The sequence below is a fragment of the Pelophylax lessonae genome, assembly GCF_965119305.1.
Source record: "Pelophylax lessonae genome assembly, chromosome: 4".
Classification (NCBI taxonomy): domain Eukaryota; kingdom Metazoa; phylum Chordata; class Amphibia; order Anura; family Ranidae; genus Pelophylax; species Pelophylax lessonae.
The window spans coordinates 516,002,888-516,023,689 of NC_138771.1; the positions used below are offsets into that span (position 1 = coordinate 516,002,888).

The 20,802-nt window shown below is 42.7% G+C and overlaps 1 protein-coding gene across 1 annotated transcript in view; it reads right to left on the reverse strand.

Moving 5' to 3' along the window:
• Positions 1-1,396: 1,396 nt before the first annotated feature.
• Positions 1,397-20,802, reverse strand: part of PTN (pleiotrophin) — a 138,062-nt gene continuing 118,656 nt past the window's right edge. The window contains exon 5 of the mRNA XM_082253391.1: positions 1,397-2,108. Coding sequence (XP_082109517.1) covers positions 2,056-2,108 — 53 coding nt within the window. The 3' untranslated portion in view covers positions 1,397-2,055. The remainder of the gene's footprint in view (positions 2,109-20,802) is intronic.

A 20,802-nucleotide genomic window follows, 5' to 3' on the forward strand; every position in this document is an offset into this window, starting at 1 on the left:
ACCTTTTTGCCTAATGTAATGGCTAACAGTATACTACAGACAGCTCAGGGCCCTCTGGGCAGTCATATGGTCAGCTATGGCTGCAGTTACACGCTTATTGAATATGACTGGTTTGTAATGCCTTACATAATACACAGTGGTAATTGTTATTCCAGGTCAGAAATTGGACTCTTAAGAAAGAACACAAACAGAATAATTAGTTTATTAAAAGCCATTGTTGCTCTAGGATGTTTAAATACAGAGACAGGCCTTGAACTCACTTTAATTGTTACATTTGTGGTATGTGGTGTTACGTATTGTTCCTTGTTTTTCTTCTTTTAATTTTAGATTGGACTGGCTGATGATGCCTTCACTAGGGTCAGAGGCAGCAATAATGCCTTAAAGCGGAGTTCCGCCCCCCCATAAAAAAAAAAAGTCAGCAGCTACAAATACTGTAGCTGCAGACTTTTAAATAGTAGAACTTACCTGTCCAGGGAACCCCCCGATGTTGGCACCCGAAGCCGATTTACGTATCGGCTCTCGGGTGCCGCCGCAACCATCCAGAGTAAGGGAATCTGGCAGTGCGCTGCTCTTTGTAATTGGCCCAGTGGCGGAGGAAAAAGGAGGGGGGCGAACTTATGAGGGACAGCGCCGCGGCGCAGTCTCTCAGGAAGTGGGGAAGGGTACCTGTCCCCCCCCCTCCCTCCTGAAAGGTGCCAAATGGGGCACTGAAGGAGGGGGGAGGAAGCAGATCAGCGGAGTTCCACTTTTGAGTGGAACTCCGCTTTAGGAGCTCTCAAAACTGTTTCAAACCATAAAGTCAAGAAAAATATTTTGGGTGGAGTTCAACTTTAATCCCATTATCTGCCAAGCAATACAGATTTAAAGACCTTAGTAGCAGAGTATAATACTAACCATCAAGAGAAGCAGAAAAGTTAATACAAATAATGAGCAAACATAATGCATAATCTTTTGATAGGAGCTAATCAGTTTTTCTTTAAATTTGCATAGACTTGAGGAAAGTTTGAAGTTTCTATCGGATTATTATTTCTGTCTGTGTCCCCGCTGGGGAGGTAATTTCTTGTCCCAATGACCCAACAGGAAGTGATAAAAGCTTGCTAATGAAGACTCCGTTAGCAACAAACAAAAGCAGTACTATGACTGTCTATGTCCCCACTGGAAAGATTATACTAACTTTCTATTCCATTGATATGACAGGAAGTGAGGGGAAAACTTACTAATAGAGACAGAAACAGCAAAAGGTTCGTTGTAGACCTTGGGTTTTTACATTCCTATACAAGTCTAGGGAAATTCAAAACCCATTTGGAGCATATCAGAAGAAATTCAGCTACAGGTCAAGTGCACCTGTTAATGAACTCTGAATATTCCCAGAAGTACCTTAAAAGTCCAAAAAAAAAACTGACAAAGGTTCTAGACCTTCTTTGCTCTATTTAAGGCTAAAAACAACTCTTGAATTCTACAATTTCCTCTTTAACATGTTTTAAATGAATTATTTTGGATTGGTTACACCTTTAAAAGTCAAGTAATGCACAATCAACTGTCATTTTATTTTCTATTTTGGCTTTTTTTGCTTTTATTAGTCAGTATCAAATAATTTTATTAGATGACGCAATGGTTAAATCCTTGTAGAATGTCCCTAGAGAGGCAACTTGTGGCTGTCTAGCTGCTGAGAATATACAAATCCTAATATGGTCTATAAGCATGCTGGGATGTGTAGTACCACAGCCACTAGAATAGCACTGCTTGCTTGTCTGGGATGTAATATTAATAGAAATAATAAAGTATAATATATACCCCAAACCCACCTACAAAACAAAAAAAAATCTAAGCCCCTTTCCTCTATATACACACATCTAATACGATAACATCCCCTAACAATGTGTTATGGTTTAAAAGAAATTTCTCCCACCACCGAGTAATAGACTAAATTGTACAGAGTATGTTCCCCTCTTCCCTTCCTCTACTACAGGTAGACAGTTTGTTAAGCCACTTTGCAGTGGGCTCAGGTGCGCCCCTCAGAGGTCGTGTGTCCTTTTCTGGGCTTCTTCTTCTTGTTCAGTCTACCATCTTGTCTTGCTTCTTCCCCTCCTTTTTCTTCTTTTTCGATTCTGTGAACAGGAAATAAGAAAATTGAAAGGATTTAAGAAACTTTAAGTTTAAATGCCCTAATGCCACAAATGCCACTAATCACTTGCATCATTAAAATTCAACATTGTGACCTCTAATCCAACACAGTGGACTGGGCAGCACAGTGGCTTAGTAGCTAAGTTTCAGCAAAGGGCTCCTTGGTTTGATTCCTGGCCAGGACACTATCTGCATGGAGTTTGTACATTATCCCTGTGGACGCGTGGGTTTCTTCCCCCACTCCAAAGAAATGCTGGTAGGTTAATTGTCTCATGTCTAAATTGGCCTCCGGTTTGGCCTTAGTATGTGTGCACAAATTTGCCAGCACATGTGTTGTCACATTCTGCATGCCATACCTACAACCTTGTAAAAAAAAAAAGAAAAACAAGAAAAGCCTAGGTATTAAAAGACTCTCAAGATAATCAGTCATGATGTCCAGAGCTGGCCCATAAAATCACCAAGAGTTGGGTACGATTACATACTGTACATGAGAATAAATTTACAAAGAGAAAGCAGACTTTGTAGGCACCATAACTACACATTTACAAATACTGTATACTTTACATGCATCTGCCTGGTGCTGACCAGCCCTTTGGTAGTTGATGTGGGGCCCTTGGCCTTGAGTAGCCAGTAGTAGTAGTAGTGTTTTTCCTGCCTAGGTGTTTACTGACTCCTGATTAGAGCGTGACCATAAAGAGAAGAGAAGTGTGCCCGGAATGTGGCTCTGCATCATGTGACATAATAATCAATAGCAGTCGGATCAGTGGAAGATGACTTACAGTATCTCATCATATAGGCAACTGCACATTGCTCCCCATCCCTAACAAACTCCAAGTGTGGTGCATTAGGGTCCTTTCACATGGGTGATCTGATTTGGTTTGATTTTGATTTTTGTTTTTTTTCAGGTGGATCTAATCCGACCCTCCATTCACCCCTATGGAGCAGCGGATGTCACAGGTGACATGTCAGCTGACACCCGCCGCTATCCGATCCTGTCAGCCAAATTCAGATGGATGGTGACCCTATTTCCCATCCGTCTGGAGGAGCAAATTAGATAAGATCGGGTCAAAACGAACAGGTGGTCTGTTTTCACCCGATTTTCTCCACTCTGAACAGTGAGTAGAGATGGACCTGTCATCCGCCTTCTTAGAGGGGATCAGCGGAGCAATCCCCTACTGAGAAAAGCAGAGTCCGCCGAGCTGACCGCCCATGTGAAAGGACCCTTGCAGAGCAGCATGTCTGAAATCATGGGAAAATGGGACTATGGGCAACATAGCTAAACTCATGCAGGGGCTGCCTGTTTCTAGGGATTTACGATCTCCTCTGATTACATGTGTGCAGTGCGGCCTCAAAGCATCCTTCCTGAATCTAAGCAAAGAAGACACTACATTAAAGCAGCAGATGTCCAGTGTTCAATTCTTGTCTGCAATTACACAAAGACTTATGCCCCATACACACGTGCAGATTATCTGCAGACTTTTGTCTGCAGACTTACCAAAACCATATAATATGAGGTCAAACCTAAACACTTTCAATTTGTATGCAATCCGGCAGGCCCTTGCACTACATAGAAAAGGTAAGTCTGCAGACAAAAGTCTGCAGATAATCTGCACCTGTGTATGGGGCATTAGAAAAGAAGAATACAAACAGAATATTTAAATTGTTCTGGCCCAGATATGACAGCTCTCAAAGCACAGGGAAAGAAAATGTAGGGATATAATGGTTTTATATGCAACACTATGGAGTTGATTTACTAAAGGCAAATCTACTGTGCACTACAAGTACACTGCAAGTACAGCTGCTGTGAATCTAAAGGGGAAGATCTGAAATGAGGGGAAGCTCTGCTGATTTCTATCATTCAATCATGTGCAAGCAAAAATGCTTTTTTTTTATTTCCCTTGCATGTCAGATCTACAGCGACTGCACTTCTAAGTGCACTTGTAGTGCGCAGTGGATTTGCCTTTAGTAAATAACCCCCTCCCCATCATATCTTAGGGTAAGGAATGTCTAAAACAAGCTTTATTTCTTAAATTTAAACGAATGTTATTTTTTTTCTTCCGAACACTGCATGTGAACAAGAAAGCAATCCTGGGTAAACAGCATTTCGCTTTATACATTTATGAATGATTTTGCTCCCTGCCTGTGGTTCTGCATTAAAGGCCAGCTCCGCTCTCTACAAAATTCAGCATTTTACAGCCGAGCAGAATCCCTTATGCAGCCATAAAGCTCATATAAAACTCTTGAGGGCGCGGGCAGCGGCCTAAACCGAGAAGAAAGAAAGCCAATAAAATAAATATGTATTATCTCGCCTTGCTATATTGCCCGCATAGCGTTAGATGACAGGTAGGCACTGGAGGGGACTCCATTAATTCTGTCTGGTTTCAGCGATTCACAGACTGTGACGGAGAAAAGTGTACGAGGGCCCAGGGAGAGTGGGGGAGTTACGCCACAAAGAACAATCGGCGGACTTCAACAACACGGAGCCACTTTGAATTCAGGACGTTGTGTCAGTCATCATTGCCATGCTATGCAAGGAAGGGGAACAGCAGGCGGCCACTGGAGAAAACAGGTCACGGCTCAGAAAAGAGGCACGGTTTTGTTCAGACTTTGGTTTTGCGTTTCGGCGTTCCCTTCTGTTTGCTGCTGTTCTGTCTTTTGGCTGTTTAATGTTTTTCTCTCTCTCAGATACGATTTATCCTTTGATGTAGGTAGGAGGAATAAAGAATTGGTCTTCCCAAAACTAATATTGCCCAGCAAGTCAGGGATGCCAGCTTTGAGATGCATTATAGAGATATCTCCATTGTACACCAGACCCTTATTTACACCCAATGACAGGGTGCCAGAGCAACTGGTGGATGGCGCCACAGCAAGCAGAAAAAAAAGATTTGCTGCTAGCACACCTTAATCTTGTGTGAAAGGAGCCGTCTTTATTGACAAAATAGATGCCTGAAACTTAAATGGAAATTGAATGGACTGGTTCTCTTAAAGTGGCACTAAACCATCCTTTTTCCCTAAAAATAACAGATACACACCCACTACTTATTGGCCCTGTTATCTATTTTTCATTAAATCATATCTTACGTTGTTTTTCTGCCTCCTTGTAATGTCCTTCATGAGCTCCCAAATCTCTTCTTTTCCCCTATCTTCCATTTGTTTTGAAAAAAGTATCCCATATCAGTGCTCATATGCAGTGCCAGGGGAGGACTAGACCAGGGGCCAGAGGAGCAATTGCCCCAGGGCCGCTCTGATGCCCTGTAAAAAGGTTGCACCGCTTCTGCCACAGACATGCCTAAAGGATTCCCTATGAAGAGGCAAAGAACTCTGGGCATCTGAAAAATAGAATAGTTGCTCTACATAAAGATGGCCTAGGCTATAAGAAGATTTCCAAGACCCTGAAACTGAGCTGCAGCATGGTGGCCAAGACCATACAGCGGTTTAACAGGACAGGTTCCACTCAGAACAGGCCTCGCCATGGTCGACCAAAGAAGCTGAGTGCATGTGCTCAGCCTGATATCCAGAGGTTGTCTTTGGGAAATAGATGCATGAGCTGCAGAGGTTGAAGGGGTGGGGGGTCAGCCTGTCAGTGCTCAGACCATACACTGCCTGCATGGTATGTCATCATGGACGAGTGGAAGAGGACTCCAGTGGCAACTTGTGAGGCTCTGGTGAACTCCATGCCCAGAAGGGTTAAAGGAGTGCTGGAAAATAATGGTGGCCACACAAAATATTGACATTTTGGGCCCAATTTGGACATTTTCACTTAGGGGTGTACTCACTTTTGTTGCCAGTGGTTTACACATTAATGGCTGTGTGTGGAGTTATTTTGAGGGGACAGCAAATTTACACTGTTATACAAGCTGTACACTCACTACTTTACATTGTAGCAAAGTATCATTTCTTCAGTGTTGTCACATGAAAAGATAGAATAAAATATTTACAAAAATGTGAGGGGTGTACTCACTTTTGTGAGATACTGTATATATACATATATACAGTATATGTATATATATATATATATATATATATAGAGAGAGAGAGAGAGAGAGAGAGAGAGAGGGAAGATTTGATAGATAGATAGATAGATAGATAGATAGATAGATAGATAGATAGATAGATAGATAGATAGATAGATAGATAGATAGATAGATAGATAGATAGATAGATAGATAGATAGATAGATAGATAGATAGATAGATAGATAGATAGATAGATAGATAGATAGATAGATGACACATGTATATAATATATACATTTTTTTTACTTAGAAGCGTAACCCTACTACTTTGTCTTACAATCAATTTTCTAAAATATTATACTTAAAGTATGCATGAACTGCTCAGCTGCCATTGTCAGGTACATGAGTGTAAAGCAGGGTTTTCTCCCAGCTGTAACGCAGCAAAGAGCAGCTGCCAAACTCGATTCACTGACTTCTCCATCTTCTATCTGATAGGCCGTACAATGAAGCATTGTTTTATCCCCAGAGAGATTAAGGGACGTTAACACAAACCTCATTTTGTCTCTCTCCTTGCAGTACCATGGCACGGATAAAGCAAGTAATTTCTCTCTCAAATTAAAAGTGTCCCAGTGGAAGGTCCACAGCATCTTGGATCTCCCCGCTTCAGCCAGTAGCCAGACACCAAACTGCTCTTGGGTCAATTAAATTATATAACAGGCGGGGCAAGAGGGTGAGGGGAAGTATTCCACAAATGCAATTTAGAACAAACTGTATCAATAAAAGGGTTTAAAATTACAGTGTATCTAAACCCAAACACAAAAATATAGTTCAGTATACCTTAATGTACTAGTCCTTAGATGTAATGACTGTGTCTGTTTTTTTCTTTTAGTCTTTTTTCCTTATATTTTGAGTTTAGTTATCCCTAAACCACATATAAAATTTGATTTAATTTCAACACTTTCAGCGTAATACAAGTATTACAAAGGGCTAGCAATAAATGGCCTAGTCTCTGCCAGCATAATGTCAAGGTATCATCCAGGATGAGGGCATGTAGGTGTACCAATGTGTAGGGCTAAATTTGATACCAAGCAAATTATAATATAGAAGCAAAGCCTAAAAAAACAGATGGTGTGGTAGGATTACAGATGCGTTAACCACAATTATACTAAAATTATACTAAAATCCACTTGGAAAACATCTGTCTAATGGTATCTTTCTCAGTTTTAAAGGAATCTGCAAAGAACAGAACATGATGAGATAATGGAGAGGTGCCAAGAAACTTCCCTTGAACACCAGACTAGTGATGGAAGTGCCACCTGGAACCAGGACACAAAAGCTGTCTTTCTGCATGGAAATCTTAACGATGTGGCCTCTGGCCAGGAATCAGGTCACGCTAAATTTATACAGAGCTTCATATCCAACTCAGCGAAAATTCCAGAGATATCAAGGCAACAAGCCTTTTAAGAAGCAGGTCAACAATGGTGGCCTCCAGGTTTCTCCCAGTACAGGTCATAACAAAGAAGACAAGACAACTTGTAAAGATTTATAGTGCTAGTTCTAAGATATCATTTCTAGTTTTCACATTCGCTGCTTTCTTCATTGGTTGAAGCTTTTCTTTTTGGCTGAAATTATATTTTGGGTATGTTCGGTAAGTTATATGATCTTTCTGCGTACAAACATGGCATCTCAGATATCTTTCTTCATTCAATAAAAAATATAAAGCACAGAAATAAGGGTAAAAACCACCATCTACGTTTTTGATCCTCCACACTGCCCTGTCCTCTTCCCCTCTGCAGGAGCCACCTGACCTGACTGAGCATGTTTGTGGAATAAAGAAAGCCACTGTAGCTGATATTTAAACAATATGGAAATGCCGTGTACTTGGCTTTCCTGGTCCTACATGTACTGTACAGCCATTATGCAAATCAAGACAACGAAGAGGCAGGACAGTCCCCATAGAAAGGGTTCTGTTTTATCTCCTCTCCCATTCATAGTTTGCTTCCTGGCCACCCAATGATGAAGCTTTGAGGGCTGACTATACAGACACAACTTCCTGTTCAGAACACAGAGAACTAATGCATTTTAATGTAAACATGACCATATCACCCAGAAGCTGTTAGTTAATGAACAAGAGGGTTTTTTAAAGTGTTTCTATAGTCAAAGATTAAATCCTGACACCTCTGAAACCCTGTGTTCTGACATAATTCAAAGAGGAGTGCAAATGCAAAAGAAACCAAAGAACTAATAGAGATTGTAAATTATTATTTTACTAGATATTCTTGAGTTAACAAGAGAAAGATGTTAAATGTGGGTATTCCCCAAATTGCAAACATTAGCATTAACCACTTTACCACCGGAGGATTTTGCTGTTTTACGTCCAGGCCACTTTTTGCGATTCGGCGCTGTGCAACTTTAACTGAAAATTGCGCAGTCGTGCGACGCTGTACCCAAACGAAGTTTACGTCCTTTTTTTCCCACAAACAGAGCTTTCTTTTGGTGGTATTTGATCACCTGTGCGATTTTTACTTTTTGCGCTATAAACAAAAAAAGAGCGTTTATTTTGAAAAAATAACAATATTTTTAACATTTTTTATATATGAAATTCCCCCCAAAAAATGTAAAAATCAAATTTTTTTTTAATTTTTGGCCAATTTGTTTTCTGCTACATATGTTTGGTAAAAAAAATCACGATAAGCGTACTTTGATTGGTTTGTGCAAAAGTTATTGCGTTTACTAACTAAGGGAAAGATTTCTGTCATTTTTGGTGTTTTTTTTTTTTAACGCGTAATGATGGCGATCTGCAATTTTTTTTGCGGGACTGCGACATTGCCGCGGACAGATCGGACCCTTGACTGACATTTTTGACACTTTTGGGGGTACCAGTGACATTTCTACAGTAATCAGTGCTATAAATATGCACTGTTACTGTAAAAATGACACTGGCAGGGAAGGGGCTAATTTTATTGGAGAGGGAGGGGTTAATGTATGCCTGGTGCTTACTAACGTGTGGGGGGGAGGTGACTGACTGACACAGGGACAGATCGCATATGTTCAGCTATGCTGAACACTGCGATCTGTCACTCCCTGTCACTTAGGAGATCCGTCCGCTCTGTTTACACAAGCGGGCGGATCTCCTCACTCGATTCCCCGACGATCGGGGAAGAGCAGCGGCGATCGCCGCCGCTCCTCCCCTGGCCCAACTCCCGCTGTGACCGAAAACAGCGGGAGCGCCGCCTACAGGGGGAGGAGTCCAGCGACGTAGGTCTACGTCGCTGGACGGTATCGAGCCACATTGCTGCAGTAGCAGCAATGTGAGCAGTGGCCAAGTGGTTAAACAGACTTACAGAGATATACAATGAATTGGCATTAACAGTGAACCTTGCGGTACAGGCCAGTAGGCCTTAAGAGAACCTATGACCCCAGGTACAAGAGGGGGAAGAGAAGACTTTTTGCCAGTCAGCTCCCTCTAAGCCCTGATGCTATGAGCAAAAAAGAATGAAAGGAAAAGGGTGAACAGTAATAAGCCCCCCTTTTCCTCATGGGAGAGTGGCTGGGGTAGGAAAATAGGTTCATGAGGTAATATTTCCCTCCTTTTTTCCCTCAGGTAAAAAGGGTGGGATTTTCAAGGTATTCCTGAGGGAACAGCTGTAGTAGGCATGGCATTGCAGGGGTCAGAGCACCTATAGGAATAGGTTTAGTGTAGAAGCTTCTAGAGCTCTCTGAGACCCTATATAAGGTGGAGCCCCCCTCAGAGGGGCTCATTCGCCTCAGAAGATTGAGCAGTGTGAGTTCCCCATCTCCCCCTCCCTTGTCGCAGCTGTATATTATGTGGTGGGTCACCTTTGCTATAGCAAAGGGGGACGGCTTTCTTATATTTGAGTGGAAGTTGATGGTTTTTAATGTGATTTTATTTATCCGGCCTGAGCCGTGGTGGCTAGGCTGTTGAGAGTGTTATTGTTTAATTATATATTTATTTATTGAAAGTTTTAAAACCAGTAATAAACGGCCGTGGCCTATATTTTTTCCAAAGAATACAGGTGTCTGCTTTTTATTTAAGTTAAGTGTTAATAATATTTTGGATCCTGCCTACTGTCCCAAGAGCAAAACACAATATGTGAAACCCGAGTGAGAGTTCCCCTTTAAGTTAAATAGGTTCTGTAGCCTAATTCCTTTGGGTGGAGGAGTCTTTGAAGTAAGGGGCGTCTGAGATCTTCAGCTAGCTATGAAGGGGCCAAAGATGTTGCTGTTCAATGGTGACCAGCAAAGGTGCATAACAGGAAAAGATGTATCCACCACTCAGGTGAGCAACCCAGAAGCTTTTCAGTGAACAAGCACGTTGACAAGTAAGAAACGCGTCTACCTGTATTCATGTGTCCTGTCCAAGTTTGGCTTGTACAATAAAGGACTTCACTATTTTTCTTTCTTTCATTCCGACCAGCAAAGGTGAATAGAATAAGCAATGTGTCTCCCAGTGAAAGGCCTTGGTGTGTGTGTGTGTGTGTCGGGGGGGGGTTAAAGATGCCTGCATGCAGTGTCTCTGAATGTAATGTTAAGGGTGGGCTTCTGCCCGCTCATCAAAGCTGGAGATACAAAGGTTTGTGGAGATAGGATGTCCCAGAACAGGCTCTTGAAGGGTCTGCAGTCAGATGAAGGATGTCAGACTGGCAACCCGATGACCCAAGGACTCAGCGGCATCTGCATGGGCGTATATATGGGCTTACTTTTTCAAGTAAGCCCGTAATGGATTGTCAAAAATAACTATGTTTGTATTGTTATTACAATGCTAATGTTAAAAAACGAAAATGTATGATGCGACCATAGATCTTCTTAACCCCTTTCCCCCCAACTGTACACATATATGCGGCCTGATTGAAGTGGTTCTTCAACCGTAAGGCCAAATATAAGTGTACATGTGCTTCTGGTGGGAGTGCGCTGCACAGCGTGCCTCCGGCACTGAGACCAGACTCTCTCCTGTAATGTGTCTGCAGCTCCAGGCCATCCTCTTTAGTATGTCTGCAACATCTAAGCAACTACTGCGATATGTCTGTAGTTTATGACCATCTCTTGCAGTGTGTATGCAATCTTTGACCATCTCCTGTATTGTGTTTACAGCTCCTGGCCATCTCTTGTAGTATGTCCCCTGTCACTGTTCATCTCATTTAGTATGTCTGCAGTCCCTAACTATCTCCTGTAGTATGTCTGCAAACCCTGAACATCTACTGTGCTATGTCTGCAGTCTCTAACCATCTCTTATAGTACAGTTTGTCTGCTATCTCTGCTGATCTCCTTTGGTATGTCCACAGTCTCTATCTCTTGCAGTATGTAAGTATTCTCCAACAGTCTTCTGTAGCATTACAAAACCATAATATTTTGTGCAACCCTTTACTGATGTTGGAAGCCTCCAGAAAGGCCCGCAGCAAAAAAATAAAAATAAAAAATAAGCGTAGGGCCTCATGGAAGGGTTTAATGGGCTACGGTCAGTTAAGGGTTAAGGCTGTTGGTTCAAGTGGAGGTCAAGGTCAGGGATTGGTCAGTGTCAGGTAGGTGGGGTAGTTAGTGAGTGAAGTGGGGGGGGGTTTACTTACGGTTTCAGCACAATTCGTCGGGAGCCAAGGTGAAAGGATCCCCGCCCTCCCGCCCTGGATTGGTTACGTTCTCCGGGGATTGTTTTGCTGGTTGGGTTTGTTGGTGTATGGGGTTTGGTTGGATTGGGTTGGTTTGTTGTGCTGGGTGGTTGGTTTTTTAGTGTTGGCGGTTGGGGGTCTTTGGAGGCGGTACAATCTGTTGTTGGTAACAAAGTTCATAGGGTGACCCATCTAAGGTATGGAGCCCTCTAGTGTATCCCGGTTAATAGCGGATTAACGGGAAGTGGTAACAACGAGGTATCAGTGGTCAAGTGGATTGTCCCCGAGCTGGTGTTGCGCGGCTGGGGACCGTTTAACGAGTTACACTGATACACAGTCAATTGGAATTTGGTGCCTCCCAAGACCAACAACTCATTTCAGGGGATACTGGAGTATTTATGGTTATGTTAATATTTATGTGTTTTTGGTTAATTGTGTTAATAAATGGCCCACCGGGCCACTTTTCTCCAAACTGGTGTCACTGGTGTTCTTTATAGTTTAAGAAAGTGGTTTAGGGGTCATAAGGTAGTAGCCTCGGGAATACCCTATTCATGTATTTGATGAGTGTGCCTCTACTGCTTAAACACCACAAGTTGGTACGTTATGTTGCTTTGAGACCCATGGTGTGATGTTGGATTACAAAGTTATTATCTTGTAGTCAGTTCACTCTGGATGTTATTATTGTACATAACAGCACTGTATTACCTTGGAGATTGTTTTCTTAATGAATTTTGCACAATCAATAGATTTGCAATAGGCCGCTACATGAGAATGAAAATATATGAACTTTTCAGCCTACAATATTTTTTTGCTGCTGATAGACTCCATATCCAAAAGCATACCTATTGCTATAATTAGTTTTGGAGGATATTTTCTCATGAGTAGAAGAATAACCATTTTTATATGAACTATTACCTTGATTATAAAGCCTTATTTTTTTTTTTAAATTATACTGTGTCATACACACCTACTCTGTGGTTTTGCACAGAGCAGCCCAAATCCTTCTCCTCTGGGGTCCCACACCAGCGCTCCTAGCTCCTCCCTCCCACGGAGTGCCCCCATAGGAAGCCACTTTTTATGGGGGCACTTGAGCAGGCTAGCTCCTGAGTCAAGCTGTTTGCATCTATTTAGACTCACAGCCTGGCTCAGCCCCACTCCCTGCTCTCTGCTCCCAGTATTTGATTGTCAGCAGGAGCCAATGGCTCTCAGTGAGACCTCAATCTCTGGCATACTAATGATCAGGAACTGGATCTTCTGTTTCTGGGTCACCTGATTGCTGTGATAGAAACAACAGAGTGTCCCAAGTGCTGTGCCCTATAGGGTATGTCACTGTCCACTGCCCAGGGGCCAATCCGATGCAGCCGTCAGGATAAGTGCACTGCAGGGACTAGATTTTCAAACAGGAACTGAGACAGTGCTATCTTAAGTGGTTGACATAGAATCCTCAGCTTGTATAATGACAAGCCAATGTGAAGGTTAAAAGATGATGATTTATTGTTCAAGAAAGTTTAAAACCATAACAGGTAATATGATACCAAGCGGGTGTAGATGGATGTTGATGGGCTAAAGACCAAGGGTCCAGAGTGCAGGGCAACGCTGTGTCTTGGCCTAGGTCAACAAGGCCTAGGCCTAGGGTGGCACTTTGCAGGGGGGGCGACCAAAAAGCCACCCCCGCACTAAAAAAACAGCCTCCTCCCGGCTCCTGCGAGAAAAGAGTCCCCACCGCTTGCGCTACACTTTTAGTGTAGCGCCAGTCTTATGGGCCAGACTGGGCAGGGCCTAGGTGGCAAATCGGTCTGGCGCCCCCATATACTGGCCGGCGGCCGATGACTGGCCTGACGTTTGGACAGACCGGCGACTGCACCTAATATAGCTGGCAGCCGCCAATACTAGTAAGTGTGGCACTGGCAGCGAGTCTAAGCAGCCTAATGCTCTGCCTACACTGCAGGGAGATGGAAAATATCCACCACGATGTGCAACATCCAGCCGCTGACACAGAACTGTGACACAGAGGCGGAAGAGAAGGAGGGAGATGCCAATCAAAACAGCCTGGAACGCAGGGGAAGCTTGTTGCCGTGGCGACGCGTTTTGCGCGCATGCTCTTTGTCAAGTCACAGATTTAACGGCAACAGGAGTATTTAAAGTCCATGGTGATGGGGGCGGGGAGTGGGTAGAGAAATTAGCGGACCCAGATTGTCAATAACTCATCATGAGCTGTATAAACACAGGGCTATTTAGCTTCCGACACATATAGAAGTACAAATACATAATGTGATACTATGTGTACAGAAGTACATTGTAATGAAGAGCTGTAATACCAAATCGCAAAACCTATAAAATAATATAAAGGAAAAAATAAAAGATAAAAAATAAACAACAGAACATAAATGCACAGTGTGTAAATTATCAAAAATAAAATATTATATATATATATATATATACAGTATTTGAAAACGCCGTGGAGGACGGCGAAACGCGTTGACGTATTTCCGGTTACGGACAGGACGGAACATCACTTCCGGTCAGGTACTTCCTGCTCGTGGAACACACGCCGAGCGCTGCGCACACGAGTTACCTTGTTACATGCTTTTAATGTTCTTTCGTTTGTAAGTATGATTTTGGCTTATGTAGTGATTAAACAAGCCTAAAACCTACTTCACTATGTACGGCCTCTTCTTATTTTAATGGTTGATGTGGAAGCGGATCCATATACTTACCTATATCGAAAGACTTATGGAGAAATATTCTTAAGATCCTGGCATTAAAGGGCTAATGTGCAATATAATCTCAAGGCTTCCAAATACTGGCAATTTGGTGAGTGGGGAACCGAGAGGGGCACCTATCACTTTGAAGCACCTTATATATATTTCAGCACCTGAGCACCTTACTTTGGATCACGAATAAGGACTGTTTTTCCTATTTATTCACTTTTTAGAGTTTTCTGATGGACTTAATATTTTTTCAGCACTTGAGCACTTTAATTTGATCACCTATAGAATTTCACATATGTATTTTAGATGTTTTGATGAATTGATTATTTATTATTTGTTTCACATGATGAATGTCACCGATGCTAGCGCTGCTTAATTTTGGCTTTTAACTATCATCCTAAGGTTTACTTAGTGTTGCAGCAGCTGCATACTTTTTATACACTTTATTTATTACATATAATTATATATTCATTCACTTTATTGATCCATCAGCGCGGGTATTAACTTAGTTTTTTCATATATATATATATATATATATATATATATATATATATATATATATATATATATATGAACAAACACATGTAATCTCACGCATAAAGGTGTATTCGATTGGCGGCAATCTAATACACCATTATGTGTTACTGAAAATAGGGTCCTTATGCTGGTAGTCTCACTCCCCGAAAATCTTTTTAGTATTGACTACATTTTTTTTTTTTTATGTTTCTTTTTTATTTATGTGAAAGTCTGTGCTTTAAAATAGGCTAATTTATATATACATTTTCATGATATGTTTTATACCATTGAAGCGGTTGATTATATCCATATAATATACATGTGAGATTACATGTTTTTTTTTTTATATTTATATTTATATTTTAAAAATTTGGATATTTAAAAATGTTGCCGTTAAATCCGTGACTTAACAAAGCACATGCGTGCAAAACGCGTCGTCACGGCAACAAGCTTCCCATGCGTTCCAGGCTGGTTTTAATCGCATCTGCCTCTGTGCCGCGGTGACGTCACACGGGAGCGCCGGCGGACTCCGGCTCAGCTCCCGAGTGGCTGCGGTCCTGTGTCAGCACCTGGTTGTTGCACATTGCATTGGACATTTTTCATCTCCCTGCCCTCCTGACCCAGTGTACTTTAGCCCATCAACATCCATCTACAACGGCTCGGAGTCGTATTACCTGTCATGGTTTTAAACTTTATTGAACAATAAATCATCATCTTTTAGCCTTCAATATTGACTTGTTATTAAACAATCTGAGGATTCCATGTCAAGCACTTATATCCAGATATAAGTCTAGGTTCTGTCTAGGTCTAGGTTCCTGATTGCTGTGGTAGCCTCTGATTGGCTGCCACAGTGAAGCCCGCCCCTGTGTTTTTTTCTTTCTGTCAACGGAGAAGAAGGATACAATGTATCTTTCTCATTCCTTGCAGGGGAAAAAAAAAGTTTGTAAAAAAAAAAATTAAAGAAAAATATCTAGATGAAGATTTGATCTAGGTTAGTGTCAGGCTTAGTGTTTGGGTCAAGTAAGAGTCAAAGGTCATGGTAAGGGTCAGAGGTCAGGGTCAGTATATTTTCGACAGGAGTTTTTTTTTTTTATGTTTTTTAAAAATTAGCATCAGTGTCAGTTAGTGTTGGTGTGTTTTAATTAGGATTAAAAAAAAAAAAGAAGCAAAATACACACTATTGTTTCTGTGTGATATCTTACATGTGTGATATCGTTGTGATCGTCAGGAGCAGGCACATTTATTTTGGGTTATTTTTTTGGTGGTAGGTTATGACAGTAACAAGAAATAAATAGCTACATTTTAAAAAATTATTTTTTTTTCACTATTTTGACTCAGTTTTCCTTTGATCATCATTCAAAAAAAAAAAAAATCAGGAGATATCCATAACTATTTACCACCAAATGAAAGCCCAATCTGTCCTGAAAAAACACCTGGACACACAAAGTAGTAGTTGTGATGATATGAACATTTTTTTTTAAAGCTTTTTTTTCTTTTTTTTATCATTTTGGCTTGAGGAGAACATAGTTACATCACTTAGCAGGTCTTTTTTTTGTGCCTGTGTCTCATTGGAAAGAGTTCCCATAATTTCCCTTCCTGAAGATACAACAGGAAGTGAAAGTACGTCTCTCTAAAGTGAAGGAAATCCCTTATCTTGTTGTCACTGAAACACATGTCCCCATTGGAAAAAAATCTCCCTAACAGGGACACAGAAAGCAATTAAAGAGGAAGTAAACTCCCCCCCCAAAAAAAAAGAAAAAAAACAAAAAACCCTGAAAGACAAAGGCATAATGAGCTAGTATGCATCGCATACGAGCTCATTATGAAATACCTTAGAACGAAGCCCCCGCAGTGCCGCCCGCTCAGCGACAGGATGGCCGACATGTTCGGCCGTCCTGGTTCCTGGTTCGTATCCTCTGGTCATCTGATTGACTGAAGGTGCGATTACATCACTCCCGCGCATGTACGGGAGCCGCCCTTCACGGCAAAGGGTTCTGAGGGAATGGCAAGGGTGGCCGTTCCTTCAGAGCGCATGCGCTGATGATGTCATCGGCTGCATTAAAAGTAAATATCTCCTAAATGGTGCAAGTTTACGAGATATTTACATGTAGCACCCTACAGGTAGGTACTAGGTAAAGTATAGTGGGCCTTGGTTGCCTAACAGCAGAGCCATGATTTCAGCTGGCTGTCATGTCTCCCAGGTGTGTCTGCTGAGAGGGGAGTCTCCCCACTGGTTCCATGAGAGGGTTCTCATTGGGCAGTGGAGGAAACCCAATCAGAGGAACACTCAGGCCTGTATCTACCCCAGAAGGCAGATTCTGCTGCAGTGGATTCTGGGAGTGGGTATACGTTTTGAGGTAACGCATGACGCAGCATCTTTGGTGGGAAGCAGAGTCCCAGGAGGGAGAGTACGGCTCTCTCTCCTCCTGTCAGAAGGATCAGGGGTTCCGGGTGGCTGCCTGGGAATCCAGAGAGTGCTGAGTTGAGCTGCAGAAGGGATCCGGTGTGCCGAGGACCAGTGGAGGAAGAGGGGTTCAGTTCCAGGAAAGCCTGCCAAGGTCGTGAGTACTGTGAACTGCCCCTAGGGGTCTCCCAAGTGTAGCGGGGACCACTCCAGAGAAAGGTTCCAGGGATCCAGGAGTCAGCTAGCTGTAAAAGGGGGTGCCTAATCAGAGGACCCTCAAGTTTTAGAGGGGGTACCTGGTCAGAGGACCCGGAAGTGTGAAAGGGGGCACCAGTGGTTGGGCCCTGAAGAGTCAGTGTACAGTGTGCAGTGTACAGAGTTTAGAGTTGCAGCAGCACAAGCAGTGACAAGGAGCTACCTCAGTCAGTGAAGGACTGGAGGGAGCTGTTCAGTGACTTTTGAGCTTAATCGAGTGTCAGGACTCAAGTGTTCTACAGTCCTGGATCTTCTGAGTTAAACAAGTTAAAATTGAGGTTCCAGCACTAATTCAGCCAAGCAGTATTTGCAAGCGTCAGGAAGCGCTGGCGTCAAGACAGCGCTAGTGAGCATTTTTGTACAAAGTCTCAGTTAAGCCAAGAAGAGCCAGAGGAGTATCCCACTCATTCCCTTCTCCCATCCCCAATATACAATAAACAAAATAAACCAAAGATGCTGGCATGGTCATTGTCTCAGTTCTCACACCTGGGTTCACATTAAATGTGTTGGGAGTGTTACCGGGACTGATGGCAGACCCACCTCAGGCCCAAGGCCTGGAAACATTGCTACATAGAGTACCTATAGGTAAGCCATATTAAAGACTTACCTATAGGTACAAGTTCTAAAAGAGGGTTTACAACCTCTTTAAAAGGCATTCTAGTCATCTGCTACTCTAAAGAATTTAAAAAAGTTCTAGATTCACTTTACATTTTACTATCTGTAAACAACATGTCATGGTATAGCACAGAAGAACAAAACAGCTTTAAAAACTGTCACTTGTAATATATGTTACCCACTGCAATTATTCAGCACAAAAAAAAAACCTGGACGCCTGTTCAGTAAGTCAAGCAACGCAGTGACATATTATTGGGACAATGATACAATGTGACAATTGTGCCAGGATCTCATTATTGGCTGGGAGGTGTTTAGATGATGCAGAACACGCACTATGAAAAGATGAATTTAGGTTTCCCTTGACAAACAGCTTAAATCCGTTGGGCTGGGGAGGGGGATGGGGTGATGAGGACTCAGCGGACACGGAGCCAAGACATTTCAGATGTTCACCCAGAAGAGGCCATGACAAGATGCTGTGCTGAGTGCTGCTGACCAGACTGAATTCTCCTTGGATAACCCCATGACATTAAGGCTAGGTTCACACTTTGTGTGTCGGGACCGTTCATAAAAATTGCACACTTTGCACACACATACAGGAATGCACTGTTATTTGTTATTGGCACCTTCAGGCATCTGCTAACAGGCACACAAAAACGCATGGTGTGGTGACATTTTGCATAAGGGTTAGGAACTTCTTTTGTACATTTCTCGTGCATTGGGAAGCCCATTGAAATGAATGAGCTGCCCTAACTCTGACATGGGGGAATGTGCTTGGGTTCAGCTAGGGAGATCCAGCAAGAACATACTGACCACATGCTGGCTTGGTGAAAGTCAATGTAAGCAGTGTTGACCTTGTGCAAGGTGTCATGTCACATGACAAGTTATGAAAAAAAAAAAAAAAAGACAAGTAATCAGTTTGCTGCTTACCATCAAACACTTTTCTCAGTCCTTGGTTCAAAAAAGCATTTGTGGAGTAAAGTCAGAACTTCTTCATACTTGTTGAGGGTTAGTGATACAGCATTCATACTTTTAGCCCCCGTTCACACTTAGGCGACCTGTGAGGCGACCTGGTCGCCTCACAGGTCGCCGCAGGTCGCCTTCCATAGGGAAGCTGCGGACCCGTTCTAATAGGAGCGACACAAGTCGCTCCGACTTAGAAAAAGGGTCCGGAGCTTCTTTGGGGCGACCAGGAGGCGACCGCCATAGACTTCAATGTTATGAAGTCCGTGGCGGCCGCTCCGAGGTCGCGGCGCGCTGCTCGCACCGCGACCTCGGAGGTCGCCCCTGGAAGTAGCGTCGCCTGCATGTGAACGGGGACTTACCCCTCAGGATCCCTCCAATTATACCAGTCCAGTACAACTTTGTTAAAGAATGTGTTACCCCAACATTTCAAATTCCTGATATGTACTTATTGTACCATGTGCTTGTATGAGAAAGTCTCCTGTTCTTGCTTCCTTTGTCTAAAATCCCTGGTGTTCCTGTCAGTCCCCTCTGCTTTCCTAAAAACTGACCATACTAAGCAGGAAAACACAACGTGGTCAGTTCTCTAGCTGTGCTGGGAACTCAGCCCGCCCTCCTCCATTGATTGCTGACATGCCTCCCCTTCCCTGCACAGCCATTGACTGGGAAGATTTGTGTGTGGTTGCTTTTCCCCTCTAGATCTCTGAGCTGCTTATGCAGCTGAGCATGTTATCACTTATAAAAAAGGAGGAAAAAAGGTTTATAAAGTTGTGTATATATATATATATATATATATATATAAATTGTTTTGCCTTTCATTTTTATTTGGGGCAACTTGCCAGGCGACTTAGTCAAGTCACGCTCTATTCAGTGCAATGGAACCGTTCTAATCAGAGCAACTCAAGTCGCTCCGACTTAGAAAAAGGTTCCTGCACTACTGTGGGGGCGACATGCATTGACTTCTATTAGAGAAGTTGTTTGTAAGCCACGCTGAAGTGGCGCTGCATGGGCGGCTGCAGAGTCGGGCAACTTTGAAGCCGCCCCAGTGTGAACCAAAGGTGAAGGTTCACATATACTTTAAACACTGCAAAGTACCGATGATATACCCTTCCTCAGGGAGGTAGAATTGACACTCTTGTATTATAGTGTAATGCATGTCTGTCAACTTATGTTTATTTATTTAACTATGACTATGTATACTGTTACCAAGTGCCAGACATAATGTACCTTGTAAACATGTCAAATCCTAGTGTAAACCTGTAAAAGAACAAAAAAACAAAAAAAAAAACACTGCCAAGTCCTGATGAAAAACCATGAGCAAAAAAGTATATGTTCCAGTTTTCCTTCTCATCCAGAACACTACAAAAGCCCGGTATGCCGCAGAGGAGGGTAGGCATTAGCATTAGGCTGCTAAGACCTGCTGCCAGTGCCACACTTACTAGTATTGGGGGCCACCAGTTCTATTAAGTGCGGCCTGTCATCGGCCACCGACCAGTATTATCATACTGGCAGCAGTGTGGCTGCTTTATGGGGGCGCCAGACCAATTTGCCTCCTAGGCCCTGCCACCCAGCCCAGTCCGACCCATAAAATTGGCGCTACACTAAAAGTGTAGCGCAAGCGGTGGGTACTCTTTTTTT